The sequence below is a fragment of the Brienomyrus brachyistius genome, chromosome 18, assembly GCF_023856365.1.
Source record: "Brienomyrus brachyistius isolate T26 chromosome 18, BBRACH_0.4, whole genome shotgun sequence".
Lineage (NCBI taxonomy): Eukaryota > Metazoa > Chordata > Actinopteri > Osteoglossiformes > Mormyridae > Brienomyrus > Brienomyrus brachyistius.
The window spans coordinates 3,751,769-3,766,353 of record NC_064550.1 but is presented as its reverse complement, the minus strand read 5'-3'; the positions used below and the strand labels follow the sequence as shown (position 1 = coordinate 3,766,353).

At 38.3% G+C, this 14,585-nt stretch overlaps 1 protein-coding gene across 4 annotated transcripts in view; it reads right to left on the bottom strand.

Moving 5' to 3' along the window:
* Nucleotides 1–1,574: 1,574 nt before the first annotated feature.
* The window catches only part of LOC125712546 (sodium channel protein type 8 subunit alpha-like), a 76,889-nt gene continuing 63,878 nt past the window's right edge, over nt 1,575–14,585 (bottom strand). For all 4 annotated transcript variants that reach the window (XM_048982713.1, XM_048982715.1, XM_048982711.1 and 1 more), the window contains exons 22-27: nt 13,612–13,896; nt 11,517–11,570; nt 11,005–11,142; nt 10,439–10,543; nt 9,721–9,991; nt 1,575–7,554 (exon numbers count right to left, since the gene is read on the bottom strand). In XM_048982713.1, the coding sequence (XP_048838670.1) occupies nt 6,401–7,554; nt 9,721–9,991; nt 10,439–10,543; nt 11,005–11,142; nt 11,517–11,570; nt 13,612–13,896 (2,007 nt within the window). In that variant the 3' untranslated portion in view covers nt 1,575–6,400. The remainder of the gene's footprint in view (nt 7,555–9,720; nt 9,992–10,438; nt 10,544–11,004; nt 11,143–11,516; nt 11,571–13,611; nt 13,897–14,585) is intronic.

Sequence of the window (14,585 nt, the reverse complement as noted above, 5' to 3'; positions counted from 1 at the left end):
AAGGGGGATTACCTGTACAGGCTAGTTGCGAGAATAGAACCTATTTTACCCCAAAAATTACATTCCTTTTTACCCCTCATTAAAGTTCAGGGAAACTTGAAAATATAAGTATAGATATAAAATTTTCCTTATTAGGTGCACAATGGTTTAAATTACAAAAAGTTTAAATTAGTTAAATATGTCATAGAAATTTGAAAAATGCATTCTAAATACAAATTATTGTAAGGGTAACAGGAACTTAAATCCTTACTAATAGTAATGAAGCTTCAAAGTAATTCCCATAAACATTAAAGTAAAGCGGCTCCACTTTCTCCTTCTCTCGTATTGGCTTCAACATATAATGCATGCAGCATAAACTTCATTTCTTAGTTTATAGACACCACTGGGAACACAGGTAGATTTACACAAGGTGCTCCAGTTAGAATCACAGAATGTGCTTTTCCTCTTTACATGACAGCTGTCTTGTCTCATGGTCCAGTCTTTGGCGCCTGCTTCTCCTCATACACACAGGGTTGAGGACAGACATTGTAGCAGACGTGCGAGTTTGTCTCCCAAGCCCAGTAATATATGATATAATAGTAATAAAAAAAAAAAGTCATTCATGTGCCATACCTGATAGAAATGGTGTCAAACTGTTTTTTCCTTTCTTTCACAGCAGACAATGTCACTGTGTCCAGGCCCATCTGGGCAGTGCTCTCTGCAGACAGTGGGTGGAGCTGAGCGGGGGATGGTTGCTGACTCAGCCTGCAATGCTGCATCCGTTTATCTGCAGTGCAGTCCCCACACCCTGCCTGCAAACACACATGAGCTACACAAGCCCCCCCCCCCCTCCACACACACACACACCCTGACACCACTGTGCTGCACCATAAATGAGGAGGACTGTGACAGAGCGAAACATACCCCATCCTCTCATGTGCAGCTATCTGGATAAAAAAAAAAATCTCATTTTCATAAAAGAAGGAAGGAAGGAGAAAATTACAATGAAGTCAGTGGCAGAGAGCCAGGAAGGGAGATTTTGTCGAATTTAGAGATGAAGGGAGTGGAAGGAGAGACAGAAGGAGGTCAGGGGAAATCGAGAGGTTGTGAAAGACTTTATAGGAGAAGTGGAAATGCCTAAGCACCTGTGCATTCAATTTCTTTAAGAACTGACAGTTCATACTTACACATAAAGCTTTGCAGAGTTACGGCTTAAGAATATTACAACTTACCACCCACTGGTACAGAAATAGATATACATATCCATGCTACAATATTTTGGATGTGAGCAGAGAATGATGGAGGGTTTAAAAAAACCATTTCACGCATGTGTTCATTTCATGTATCGATTTATATTTCATATATTTGTTTATTTGGAGAAGTTGTACGTGCAGAATAAGTATGTTGTTTGAATGGCAAAATTGGCCTCCACTTTTCTAAGCACTTGTGTTTTGATTCCAGGGAAGGCCCTTATTTCTTAGATTTACTCGTCCAGGTTTTGGAGTGGGTCACTGTCTTATATCCTATATGTTGTGTGAACGACATTTGCAAACTCCTTTCAGTTGCATTCATAGATGAAAAAGTCACCACATTTATTCCTTTCAAACGTTTAGTTTATTTACATATAAACACCCAATGCAACATTTCAGTCAAAAAACTTTCACTTGGAGTCTAAAAGGAGATCCCCAACAGCAAACCAGCTCAAATTTGTCATCAACTGAAAAAAAAAAACGTGTATAAAGTAAACACTACAAACTAAAGAACACAGTTACAGAAAACAAAACCAGTCCAAGAACAGTTTCAGATTCAAGATCTCTGTCTACAGAAAAATGTGGAAATGAAGATTTTTGATAAGAGATAGAAATTCACTTATTCTCTTGATTTGGATTGCTATAGCTAAAGCCAGCTTAAAGCAGTACCAGTTTGCATTTATATACATCCAAGAGAGCAAGACTCCTCACTGAATTAATTTTTTTTATACCAATATGGCTATTACTGAGGTTTCTCCATTTGTAAACAGCCCAGAGAAGCGTTTTGACTGTAATGTTGCCACTTTCGTGTGTGTTTGGAATCCCCTGAATTCAATATGGCTGATTATCAGAACAGTTCAGTGCCATAAAACCACATAAATGTCCATTATTGTCTAAGTGAAGATTCTCCTCTTAAGACATGATGATCAAGTTTTCATAAGGACAAGTATGGTGTATATATTATGTCCCCAGTAATCTATTATAAGGGTATCATGATACCTACCTTCAGTCTAGTATGTAAACCATACAGTGTGCAATGACACATAGGAATGGACACATATAGCAGCTAAATTTTACTTACCTATGAAGAGCCATACTGAATTGAGGAGATCTCAAATGGTCTGTTAGCTGCATTATAGTCACACAGAATAGTTGCAGACATTGGGTATAAATATCACAATGTACACAATAAAAACACTTTTGACAAAAACTAACTTCCAACTTGAGACCATATAAATAGTCTAGACAAAACGCAAATCTACACAGGCAGCCAAGATAGGGCAGTGTGCGACAGCTGTATGAAGTAATCAACCCCCCCCCCCCTTGCCCCAGAAACCTCTGAAGCTGGAATGATGGGAAGCCCAGGTCCCCTAAATCATGCAGTCTCAGTTTGTCCCTCAAACCCTAAATAAAATGAAACACAACAAATAACTGGAAGGCTGCTTTATTATTAATAAAAAGTATCGTGCTCAAATGAAGACAATATTTCAGAAGTCCATGTAGTTGTGCAACACACCCTCTTATATCATCATTTTATCATATTGGCAGAGAATTACAATATATTATAAAAAGCACCTCTTACTATTTTTCAACAGAAATCAAATCATCTCAGTCATGCCAATGAGTAAAACATTTACTGAAGTGAAGGTCAAGAAATGATGAATGCATGTCTGGAACAAATCACACCAAAAGATGACCTACAGAGCTATTTTCTTTTCCAGTTTATGAGGATGTTACACTGAATGCTTTGCTTACAATCTGCAGGTATTTTTTTTCTCCTAAGCTACTATTTTGGGTGATATTTTTTATTTGTCAGTTCACAGGCAGTGTTTTCGACTTTTCGGTATGTTCACGTCCCTGATTCACATTGTGCTGCTTTTTGAGAAGCTCCTATAGTTATGGAGGTTTTGCCTGGCAGTAAAAAAAAAAAAGAAAAATGCACACATAGTAATGACAAAAAAAAAAAAGACTACAAAAAAAAATCAAGATCCAAATAAACAGGTAAAATGCAAATAACAAAGCAGAAATGCAGAACTGGGAGAATACTGAAAACAAACTCAGGGGTGTTGGGAGCCCTTCGATCAGGAGCAAATCATTACCACGGTACAGTCTATGGACACATTTGTGGTTTCCGCATGCTGGCAGTGGCGTTTTCTAGGGCAGTTAAAGTTTATTAGAGTAAGCCTGTTCAGGTGGGGCACAAGAGTGTGATAAAAAAACGGTATAGAAAAAGGTCTGCTGGCAGCACAATCCTCTCATCTCAGGCTATAAAACCACAGTAAGCAGCTCAGAAAACACTGTGCACCAGCTGGGCCCCAAAAACACTGAGATCCAGGGCCAGCCTAGAGTTTTGGTCAGACATTACACTGTGTTGCACAATAAATGTAAGTGATTACTGTCTGTAGAGCTTCTTTAAACCTGGGATTTAGAGAGGAGAGAGAGTGTCGGATAGTATCCAGTTATAAACTTATTGTATATAGATCTTGTATATATTATTTCTTTCAATTTCCCTCAATAATGTGAAAACTTTCTCAAATATTGAAAAGTGTAACAAATGTGTCATAGAACATCAGCTGGAAGCCATTCTATATCATTGTTATTTATTATTAGATTAATAGTTATTTTTAAATTCTGTATTTACAAAAAACAGCATGCTAATAAAATAAAATGATATATTACATTATTTATAGTTTCTCTCAGAAAAGTTTTCTTTTTAGCATTTTTCTGACACATCACAGCCTGTTTTGTACACACAGTTTGTAAAATATATTTATCATTACTTCTGTATGAATGTACATTTTGTTTATATGTCAACATGGGCACACAAAACAATTGTATTACATTATCTGCTGCATTGTTTATTATTATTATTATTATTATTATATTTTGTATTTGGCATTTAATTGGATTAAGTCCGTACCACCAACAATTCAGAAACCCATGGTTCATAAAAAGGCAAGGGTTTAGTGTATAGGAGGTCAGGGAGGACATTTGACAGTAAAGATAAATGCCTCAAAGCCAAGGTGAGGTATGCCTTGGCCTGAATGAAAAACGTCAGTCTGGGTGTTGTGTATTCTTTTCCTTTGTTGACACACAGTTGTGCGAAGCCCAGTCTAACCTCTGGGCCTCCCGCCATACTGGTAACACCAAGAATGAAACTGCTTCACAGAGATAAGACCAGAATTTTCTTTGCCTCCCACCCCCAGCTCCTCAATCTCCAGAGGCGGGGGTCTGAACATCTAAGTTCAATGGCAGTTAGGAGACTTTAGTACTACACTGATTCCATGAAATCCTGAATGAGCCTGGGCTTATGGCAGCTTGCTGTCTTCTAGAAGGTTCTCTTTGACCTCAGATCCTGAAGGGTGGGACATTCACCAGTGCCACATATTTTGCTCAAGGCAGTGATCTTGCTTTGATTTTTTTTCTTACAGCCCTTCTAATGAGTAGGTTGGCAGCTTCAGAAGCATTGATTCTCCAAAAATAAAAATCATAGTCCCCTTTCCCTCCACACTAAACTTATACGTCCTCATACTTGCTGTACCCCCGTCGTGGTCAGTTCTGATTATCATATCCTCTAACAACACTGGATTATGCTATTTTCTGTGCAACATAACATTTTCATTCGTCATCTTGAGTATAAAGCACCTCAGATTCACTCATCAATAGGAAAACTAACCATACTGGAAAGATGCATTGAAAAGTTCCAAAGCTCAAGACAGCTAAAAATATGCACAATGATGGCAATAGTGAACAAAGAACACGGAGAAATATTGGGGGCTGGAGCAAACGCAGGGCCAAACCTAAATAAACCAAGTCAGCTGCCACTGCTTCCGGAGTTTAACCTCATCATCATCGTTGCTGCCTGTCAGTGCTCCTTTTGGGGAAAAATAAAAACAACACACATCTACTCAATCAGACCCCTCAACAGCTCTGTGACTAAAGACAGCCAGAGTATTGCAGACCACACAGCCAACCAGTGTTTGTTAGCCACATCCTAGTTTTGACGGGACTCTTCTCTGAGTATAACTGACATTCTCTCCCAGTACATCTTTCTTCTTTACCTTCTTTTGCTGTATAATGTGGCACATTGTTAGTACAAACAGCAGAATGCCGTTTGCCTTAAAATGCTCGTGAATTTTCTCTTTAAAATGTGGGCTGGACAGTAACATCTGTGACGAATATGATTTATAATAACTTATTTTCCGATTATTGTGAATCACAATAACAACCTGTTTTTAATATATTATTTCTTTCCAGTGGATAGCCTACAATTTATGATCAAACCACTGTTGTGATTTGAGTATTAGTGTGGTGTGGACTATGATATTCATGCATGATTCCTGATCAAAACATGCCATCATGCAAGTCATCTCTATGCATTGAACGAACACAATTATTTATTCACTGGGAACTCAGTCTGGGTTAAGTCCCCTCCAACCCAAGTAAAAACCCTGAATAATTTCCCCCTTTCCTATCAATATGAAAGCCCATATAGAAAATGTCCATTATGTAGGTATAACAAATAGGAGATGAACACACTAGTGACATGGGCTGTTCGTTCCATTTCAAATAATGTGGATGCAAGTATATTCAGCACAAAGACCTTATATTGTTCTGGGTCCTTCTGTCTGTTTTGCCTTCTACACAAACTTCTTCATGGTTACTGTTGTTCATGCCTATTAAGGACAGACAAAAAAAAACCCAGACTACTCGGTAAAGTCACTGTAAAAAGCCCCAGTGGTGCAGTTTCCTTTAGAAGAAAATCCACAGAGTCATTGCTTTTGCAGCAGGACACAAAGCGTCTTATTTCTTTGTATATCTCTGTGTTCTGTAGCAGATGGTCCCCAGTAAAAATAATGAAATAAATAAACAAACAAACAAACAAATAAATAGATTTGTCATGAACCTGCACAGATTGTGTTTTGCTGTTCAAGCTGGTTGTCATTTTTTTAACTCTCGCACAACAATGTCACATACTCAGCTGATTAAGTTTCATTCAAGTGTCTTCGAAGAAACTGAGCTTTTTCTTCCACACAGACACTTTTCCAAATGAGTGTAAACAATTTTTGTGTTATTCCTTTTTTTAACTTAAAAATGAAGCAGTTGTACATGTGTTGCGTTTGATTGAGAGTTACATCTGCATTTACTCCACCAGCTACTGCTATTGGTTCCTAACACTTTGATTCCCTGATATCTTTTTGGGTTTTTCCCTTCTCTTTTCGACCCCGTCCCTCATTTTCCTCCTCTTTCTCTTTGTCAGGTTTTGTTACACTGTCATAAGAAGGAAGGGAGGCAGTGGAGGGCGTGCCCTCTTTTTTCTCCTGGTTGGCCCCCCCGTTCTCTAATTTGTTGCTCTCGGGCCTGCGCTTACAGATGAAACCCTGCCGGATCAGGTGGGCGCGGAAAGCACGCTGGATCCTGATGGCTGACACCTCCTCCTGCTTACGGCGTAGTGTGGTGGTGATGGGTTCATACGATACTTTGGATGGGTTGGCTGCCACAAAACGCTCCTCCATTTGCTGCCTCAGCATGTCCAGCTCACCACTGTCACCCAGCACACGCTTGGTGAAGGCAAATAAGATGTCCAGGCAGTGGATGCGATCACCACTCACCATAGGCATATCCATGGCAATCAGCTCAATGGTGTTAGGTTTGGGCACGCGTAGTGGGTGCTCCAGCGCATCCGCGAAGTCCGATAGTTTGGCAAAGGTAATGAACTGTGAGGCATCTGGGTCAAACTTCTCCCAGATTTCATAGAAGGTCTCAAAGTCATCCTCACTGAGTGGGTCTGCACTCTCTTCTGTGGCCACACTGAAGTTTTCCAGAATGATGGCAATGTACATGTTGACCACGATGAGGAAGGAGATGATGATGTACATTACAAAGAAGAAGATACCGACGGATGGGTTGCCACAGTCGCCCTTCACTGTGGTGCCTGGATTTTCTTTATCTGGACTGCAATCTGGTGGGTAATTGAGGATCGGCAAAAGCAAACCATCCCAGCCGGCCGATGTCGTGATCATGAACAGACAGATCATGCTATTTCCAAATGTCTCAAAGTTGTACATATCATCGATTCCAGCTTCCCTCTTGACATAGGCAAAGTTGGACATACCAAAAATAGAGAAGATAAACATTACCAGGAAGAGGAGCAGGCCAATGTTGAAAAGAGCTGGCAGTGACATCATCAGTGCAAAAAGTAAAGTCCGAATTCCCTTGGCTCCTTTGATCAGACGCAGGATTCGGCCAATTCGGGCCAGACGGATGACTCTGAAGAGAGTTGGTGACACAAAGTACTTCTCAATCAGGTCTGCCAGGAACATACCTGCAGTTTAGAGTGGAGAAAAAAAAAAGTCTCAAGAATAAGTCTTATTGGTGTCACGGGATTTTCACTTTTCACTTGTCTACTTTATTTCTACCACAATTTGCCATGACCCTAAATGGATCAATGGCCGTGTTCACAACGGGTATTAACATCCATCCTGGGTGATCCGATTACAAGTGGACAGGCTAAGTACAGGTGTAAATGCATCCGAAACACATTGAGGACGCATTAAGATCGGATCACTCAGACCACATTTGCAGGTGGTCTGGGGCACATATGGTCACATTCCTATAGCAGTGTGAACACGAATGTGTTCCTGGTCGCATTGACGGATCGCCTACTCAGCTGACACGTGAGTGGAAGAACGTACGTACTCATTAAATGCGTGAAGAGTTGACATATGACCCATGTCAGTACGTCTGTCAGTGCAGAGTGGGCTATGGTGTACTAGACTGCATTGTGAATAGCAATGCTTTTTTTATGACACCAAAAAGTTAGTTTGAATCTACTGGAGACGTGGTGTAATATCAATCTGTCACGACCCATTCACATGGAAACCTTGTCAAAAGTGTGCATCATTAATGTTCCATGCAAATTTGGGGAAAATAAATTGTGTAAGGAGTGATTTATTAAAGATGTTTTGGAATGTGCACAGATCATATTTAATGTGCACTTTGATGAAGCTTCCTTATTTATGTCAAAGCTGCTGCACACTTTATTAATATTGGTGGACCGCGCCGGTAAAAATTACATTTACGAAAAGTTAAAGAGTGCAGGTAATAATAGCCTAGAAAATGAATATGTCAATAGAAACATATAATAATAGTATACTTGTTTATATAGCTTTATATTGCACTATTCGGGGGCTTGAATTCCTGGTCAGAAATTCAGTCCCACTCCAATGAAACAATGAACTTCTGATGAAATTTTCACAAATTTTGAGCTTCATTGGTTATGATTAAAAGCTAAAATATCATATAACAACTATATGGAACCTTTTGCCCTTGAATAGAAAAGTACATTTGTACTGTGTTGACGCAGTATTAAAATGCATATCTACAACATGAAAAATTGAATGTTATTGTGAAATGTAGTTCATTTCCGATTCATGCATTTTTTAAGCAATCATATTTGCATCATGTGAAATATTTTATAATCAGTGATTGACATAACTGGTATGCAAGTAAGCATTCACCTTTAAAAGCGATACGTGCGGCAATCGACTAATGTAACAGCACAAATACGTATCGATTTTCTGTGCATTTGCACTGATATGACAAGAAATTACCGTGCATCTTAACCACCATACCACAAAGTATGAATTAGCATATAAAGCATATTAAAATGCATGATCATTTCTTGTCATATCGGCAGAAATGCACATAAAATACGTACGCATTCACGCTGTTACAACAATCGATTGCCACACATATCGCTTCTAAAGGTGAATGCATAGTTGCATACCAGTTATGTCCATCCCTGTTTATAATGACTAATGAAAATCATGTCATTGCGAAATACAATTTAAAGATATGTAGAAGACAAACATCATGAAATATACCTTTTCTACATTATTGTGTCCTTCTATTTTTAAACATATTCATATATTATTTTTAAATATATTATTTATTATTTAAAAATTTTTATTCATTCATTTATAGATATTTCATTTTGAGTATTATGCCATTCCATAGAAACATCATAGGCAGTTTAACTTGGAATGCAGCAATAGCTTTTGATTCCTTCTTCTCCTTCTTTTAATCTTCAGCACACTGTACATACGTAAGTGATTTACGTGCCTATTTAAATAAGTTGTGGGGAGGTTGTGAGACCCGATTAAAAGTGGTCAGTCGACACACATGCAGAGACGCATGTTAATGCCAGGTGTGAATGGACGTTTTTAGCGCTGTCCGCTTGTGATCGGATCACCCAGGATGCATGTTAATACCAGGTGTGAACAAGGCCTATGAAACCCACTCATCTAGAGTACCTGCCGATTATGGTCAGAGCTGCCTGGAGCTGTCTAACTGCATGCCTTTGGACAGTGGGAGAAAACCCAAGCGTAATGGGTAGAACACACACACAACAGAGGCGAGATTAGAACCCCCAGCCCAGGGAGTGGCATTGACTATTCCATTATTATACCATGTCCCATGATTTACTTACCCACAATGGACAGGATAACAACAACCACATCAAAGATATTCCAGCCAATAGTAAAATAGTAATGGCGCAGGGCGAAAAGTTTGAGCAGAAATTCAGTAGTGAACGCAACGATGAAGATGAAATTGATCCAGTAGAGGATAGTTTCCATGTCTTCTGTCTGATCATCAGTCTCCACCATCATGGTAACCATGTTTAGGCAGATCAGGATCATGATGGAGATATCAAACACCTGCTGCGTCACAAAGTCAAACACCATCCCCTGAATTTTGTTCTGAAAAAGGAGAGAAAAATCAAAATATCTGGTATAGTGTTGACCTCTTTCACTGGGCCATCGAGCACTTCATTGTATGCTCTGTGCTTTATTAATTTCATTTCAACAGTAATACAAATAATGTCAGTATCAATGGTGGTCATTGAAACTGTAAAACGGTTGTAAATCATTGTAGGTAATGATTATAAAGCGAGTACTGAAGCTTACTGGAGAATACTGGATTAACAAGGTAACCGATACTGCAATCTCTAACAATACAATGACAGAACATGTAAAACCTTCAAGGGTACATTTCCCAAAAGCATAGCAGCTAACGACGTTAGCAACTTACATAGTTGGTACTATGCAACATTGGGACTCTGGTACCAACTATGTAAGCTTTTGGGAAACGTAACCCAGATTGTTCGAATTGATTATGATTCAAACTTAAGGAAAACGCTGCAGTACCAGTGGCCTGGGAATAGGTTTCTGAGGCTTCTTGGATCCCAGCTTCTTCATAGCATTGTAGTATTTCTTTTGTTCTTCTGTCATGAAAATATCCTGACCCCCAAAGTATAGAGATAATAGAAGCTGGTTATAATCTTTCTCATATACGATAATTCTCAAGTCATGGAAAAAAATCACATTATTTTAAAATACTGTAATTGATAACACTTTGCTTTAAGGGGGCACAGATAATAAGCTGTATTATAATATTTTCTGGTTAATAAATAATTAACCAGAAACTGATAGTTACCTACTGGTCCCATTTTTTGTTCATCAGTAATTAATCATTCCAGTTAATGTATTTCATGCAGTTACTATATTTGGTCATGATTTGTACTTGAGTAGTAACTGATTTACTAAGCTACTTGTGCCCCCTAAAATAAAGTGTTAAAAATAATATGAATTATTTTATTTAATTAAATACCATAATCTTTTAGAAGCATGACTTGCTCAAATATGTATAATGTATTACAACCATATACAGTATATATAAAAAAGGGCAGAGAAGGAAAGGATAATTGTCTTATCTTTTTCTTTTGCTGATTGAAGTTGTCAATGATGACACCAATAAAGAGGTTCAGAGTGAAGAAGGAGCCAAAGATTATGAAGATGACAAAGTAGATGTACATGTAAATATTGTCTTCATAAATTGGCTGGCTTTCCACCTGTAGAAGAACACATGTTGCTTAACAGATTCTCCCACCAACAACAGACCAGAATATTACTGGATTGCATTCAAATCCTCAAAGTATAAATGAAAGAGGTTGTCTAAATATACTGTCACTGCCCAATGAAAATCATGTATGTCCACTTTGTGACGACTGTCACTTTTTACTATAAATGGAATATGCCCATTCTCCTGTCTACTGGTAGCATTTGACCAATTATCCAAGGAAAAAGTGTTTCATGAAGTAATCTATTTAACTTTTTATTTTTGTACTAGCTTAAGCTTTTTCATGGTTTACTTAGCTTCCATTTCCAAATGCTCAAAAATTGAAAAATCTTTTTTCAGACACAGAACAAGACAAAACCAACTCACCTGTCTGGAGTCAACTGCTGCATACATGATGTCCATCCAACCTTTGAATGTAGCCTTGACAAGTCAGTAAGAATAGCACAGGGTCAGAAAGGTCTGAACTGTATTTCAACTGAACATGACACAATTTTTATTCGCAACTAAAAATTACCCATTGAGAGCGAGTTGAGACTATTTCTGAACGTTTCAAGCATGGTTATTATCGCTAGCAAATTCTGAAACTAAAACAGTAACAAAAGTATTTCATTCATTAAAATTTAAAATAAACTAAAAGCATGAGACATGAAAATGAAACAAAAATGAAAACAACAAACTCCAAAACTAACTGAAATAAAAAAAAAAAAATTATATAAATTAAAATCTGTGGTATGTATTTCATGTGTTTTAAAGCCTGTCTATAAGCTATTAGCCTATACTGACTGACCAGACGTCCCTCCTCTAAATAACAGCAAATTTTAGGAGTCACAAAATTAGCGTTTGAGGCAAGTCTCAAGTCTACATTGTGGTTCCAATTTTTAAAATTTTTACAGCCTATTTGTTTTTTTCTATTAGAAACTGATGTGACTAAATGTGAATCACCACTTGAAGAGTTCAAAAACTGTGTTCCTTATAGTTCTTTAGGCTTATACAAATTTTCTAAGTATTTGCTATTTCCTTGGAAACAATAAGAACTAAGCAAATTTCTAATGTAGATTTTTGAACTAATACTTTCTGAAAAATAACATCTCTTGCAAGAAATTTAGACATAAATTCTTAAGTTGGGCTGCATGTGTATACACAAACTGCTGTGCTGAAAACATGTCAGACTGGCCCTGCTCTGGAGCCAGACCAAACCATGTCGGACTCCACTCCCAACAAGGTTAAAGTGACGTGATTTGCTAACGAATGAGTATAACACAGATCGCATTTGTCATGCTGTAAATACAGTGGTACCTCAGTACTCAAACTCATTAGAACTCAAATTTCTTAAAAGTCGAAACAACCAGTTCGAAACAAAAATGACCTAGACCTCAGTATGAATCTCAGAAGTCGAACTGTGAACGCCGACCTAAGATAACTTGTACGTACGGAGAAATGAGTCATGCGGCACGTCTCTCAGCGGAAACAAAGGGTAACGCTTCAGTCTCAGCCTCGCTTTGGCTGTGATAGCATCGTTTGTTGGTGATAGTGCTTTTTTATTGAAAATACTAATCAGGTAATGCACTGTACTTTATATCATTTTGGTAGCCATTGCTCACCAAACAGTTACGCAAAAGTTGTACAAATGTTACAAACTAAAGGTTTGCGATATACTAACAAATTAACGAATACAGAGTATTAATAAAAATAAACAATGTACCGCATGGCATAGTCTAGGGTTGGCACTGTGTCTAAGGTGTTATTTTTTATTTTTTAACTTTACACATTTACACATATTTAAGTGTAATTTTTGGGGGCTGGGAACCAATTAATTGGTTTTTCATTATTTCTTAAGGGGAAAATTCGATTACAAGCCAAACTTTCTAGGATTCAAACCCGAGGATTAAGTTCGAGTTCTGAGGTACCACTGTACATGTTTACAGTAAATTGTGATTTTTACACATAGTTCTAGGGCATAAACTCCAATTAATGGATGAAATTGATTTGTTTAATTTCAGTCAATTTAAGAGCTGCAGAAATTCAGTAAAAACACAAACTGAAATCTGAAAATGAACCTAAAAAGGAAGCAAAATTAAAAAACTAATAAAAAATAAGGAACCAACATGTCATGTGGTTTTGCGGCACATTTTCAGCTACACTGATACAAGTAAGGAGTTCACAACGGATACAAACCTGTTTTCTGTGGACCTTCTAAAAAAACAACACGGACCATGGACTTCCAACTTTTATTTGGGAATGAATGAGGGAGAAGATACAGAAAAAGACAAAACTGTTGGAGGAAGAGGGTCAAAGAATGGATGGGAAAAGCAGATGTGCAAGGAGAACAGACACAGGGCATTAGAAAGCTGAATGAAGCAAAAGAGGTACCTAAATATAGCAGAGGTGGTGAAGACATGGAGATCCAAGGCAAAGAGGTGAGAACTGGCTACATGTGAAGGCAAAGTTAAGGTGAACTCACCACTTGCAAAAGAGCCAGGTATCCTGCACCGACATTGTCAAAGTTGATCTTGACATTCTTCCACCTGACCTCAGTTTTGTTGGCATTAATTAAGTTGAAGCATTCAGTTTTGTTATTGACATCCTCAACTTCGAAGCGTTCTTCTGAAGTCTCATTAAAGCAGTAGTAGTACTTCCCCGCAAACAAGTTGACCCCCATGATACTGAAAATCAGCCAAAAGATGAGGCAAACCAGCAACACATTCATAATGGAAGGGATGGCGCCCACCAAGGCGTTGACTACCACCTAGACCGGGAAAGACAGGGCATCACATTGTGAGAACAGCCAGCTGCTCTCATGGACACACGCACTCATACACACTTGCAAACTTCTCAATGCTGCTCCATACCTGTATGCCATTTGCAGCATTATATTTAAAACACAGGCTTCCATATAAACTGAAATATAGCTTAAATGGAAACAACTACAAATTTAATATTAGGCTACTATGGAAGCTGCCTTTAATTAAATTTGGGAAAAGTTAATTGTTGTCGGTTTCTAGTCATTACAGCTGCAAATGAACCCATGCTTGCTTATTACGCTGTGCACTGTTTCTCCATGCACTCTGCCAATGAAGCGTTTATTTGGAATATTCCTCGTATGTGGTATCATTGTACCTAATGCGTAAAATGCTAAAATTGTTAGGTTTTGGCACACCTATATGGAGCATCAGTTCTGTCTCATCCTACCCATCCAAAACATTTTCAATAAATAACTTAAGCAGTATAATAATTTCAGCACACACTCCCAACTCCCCCTCCCCCCGCCCCCTCACTCATAGACACATCAGCAGTGAACCCAGCAACACAGTAACAGATCACAGTATTAGAGTATTACGCAGGCTGGCCGGTAACTCTCAGGCAGACAGCTGAGCATGCATGACTTTCCAAAACCTAGTTATAAAGCCATATTCCCCCATTGAACAGATCTGTGAG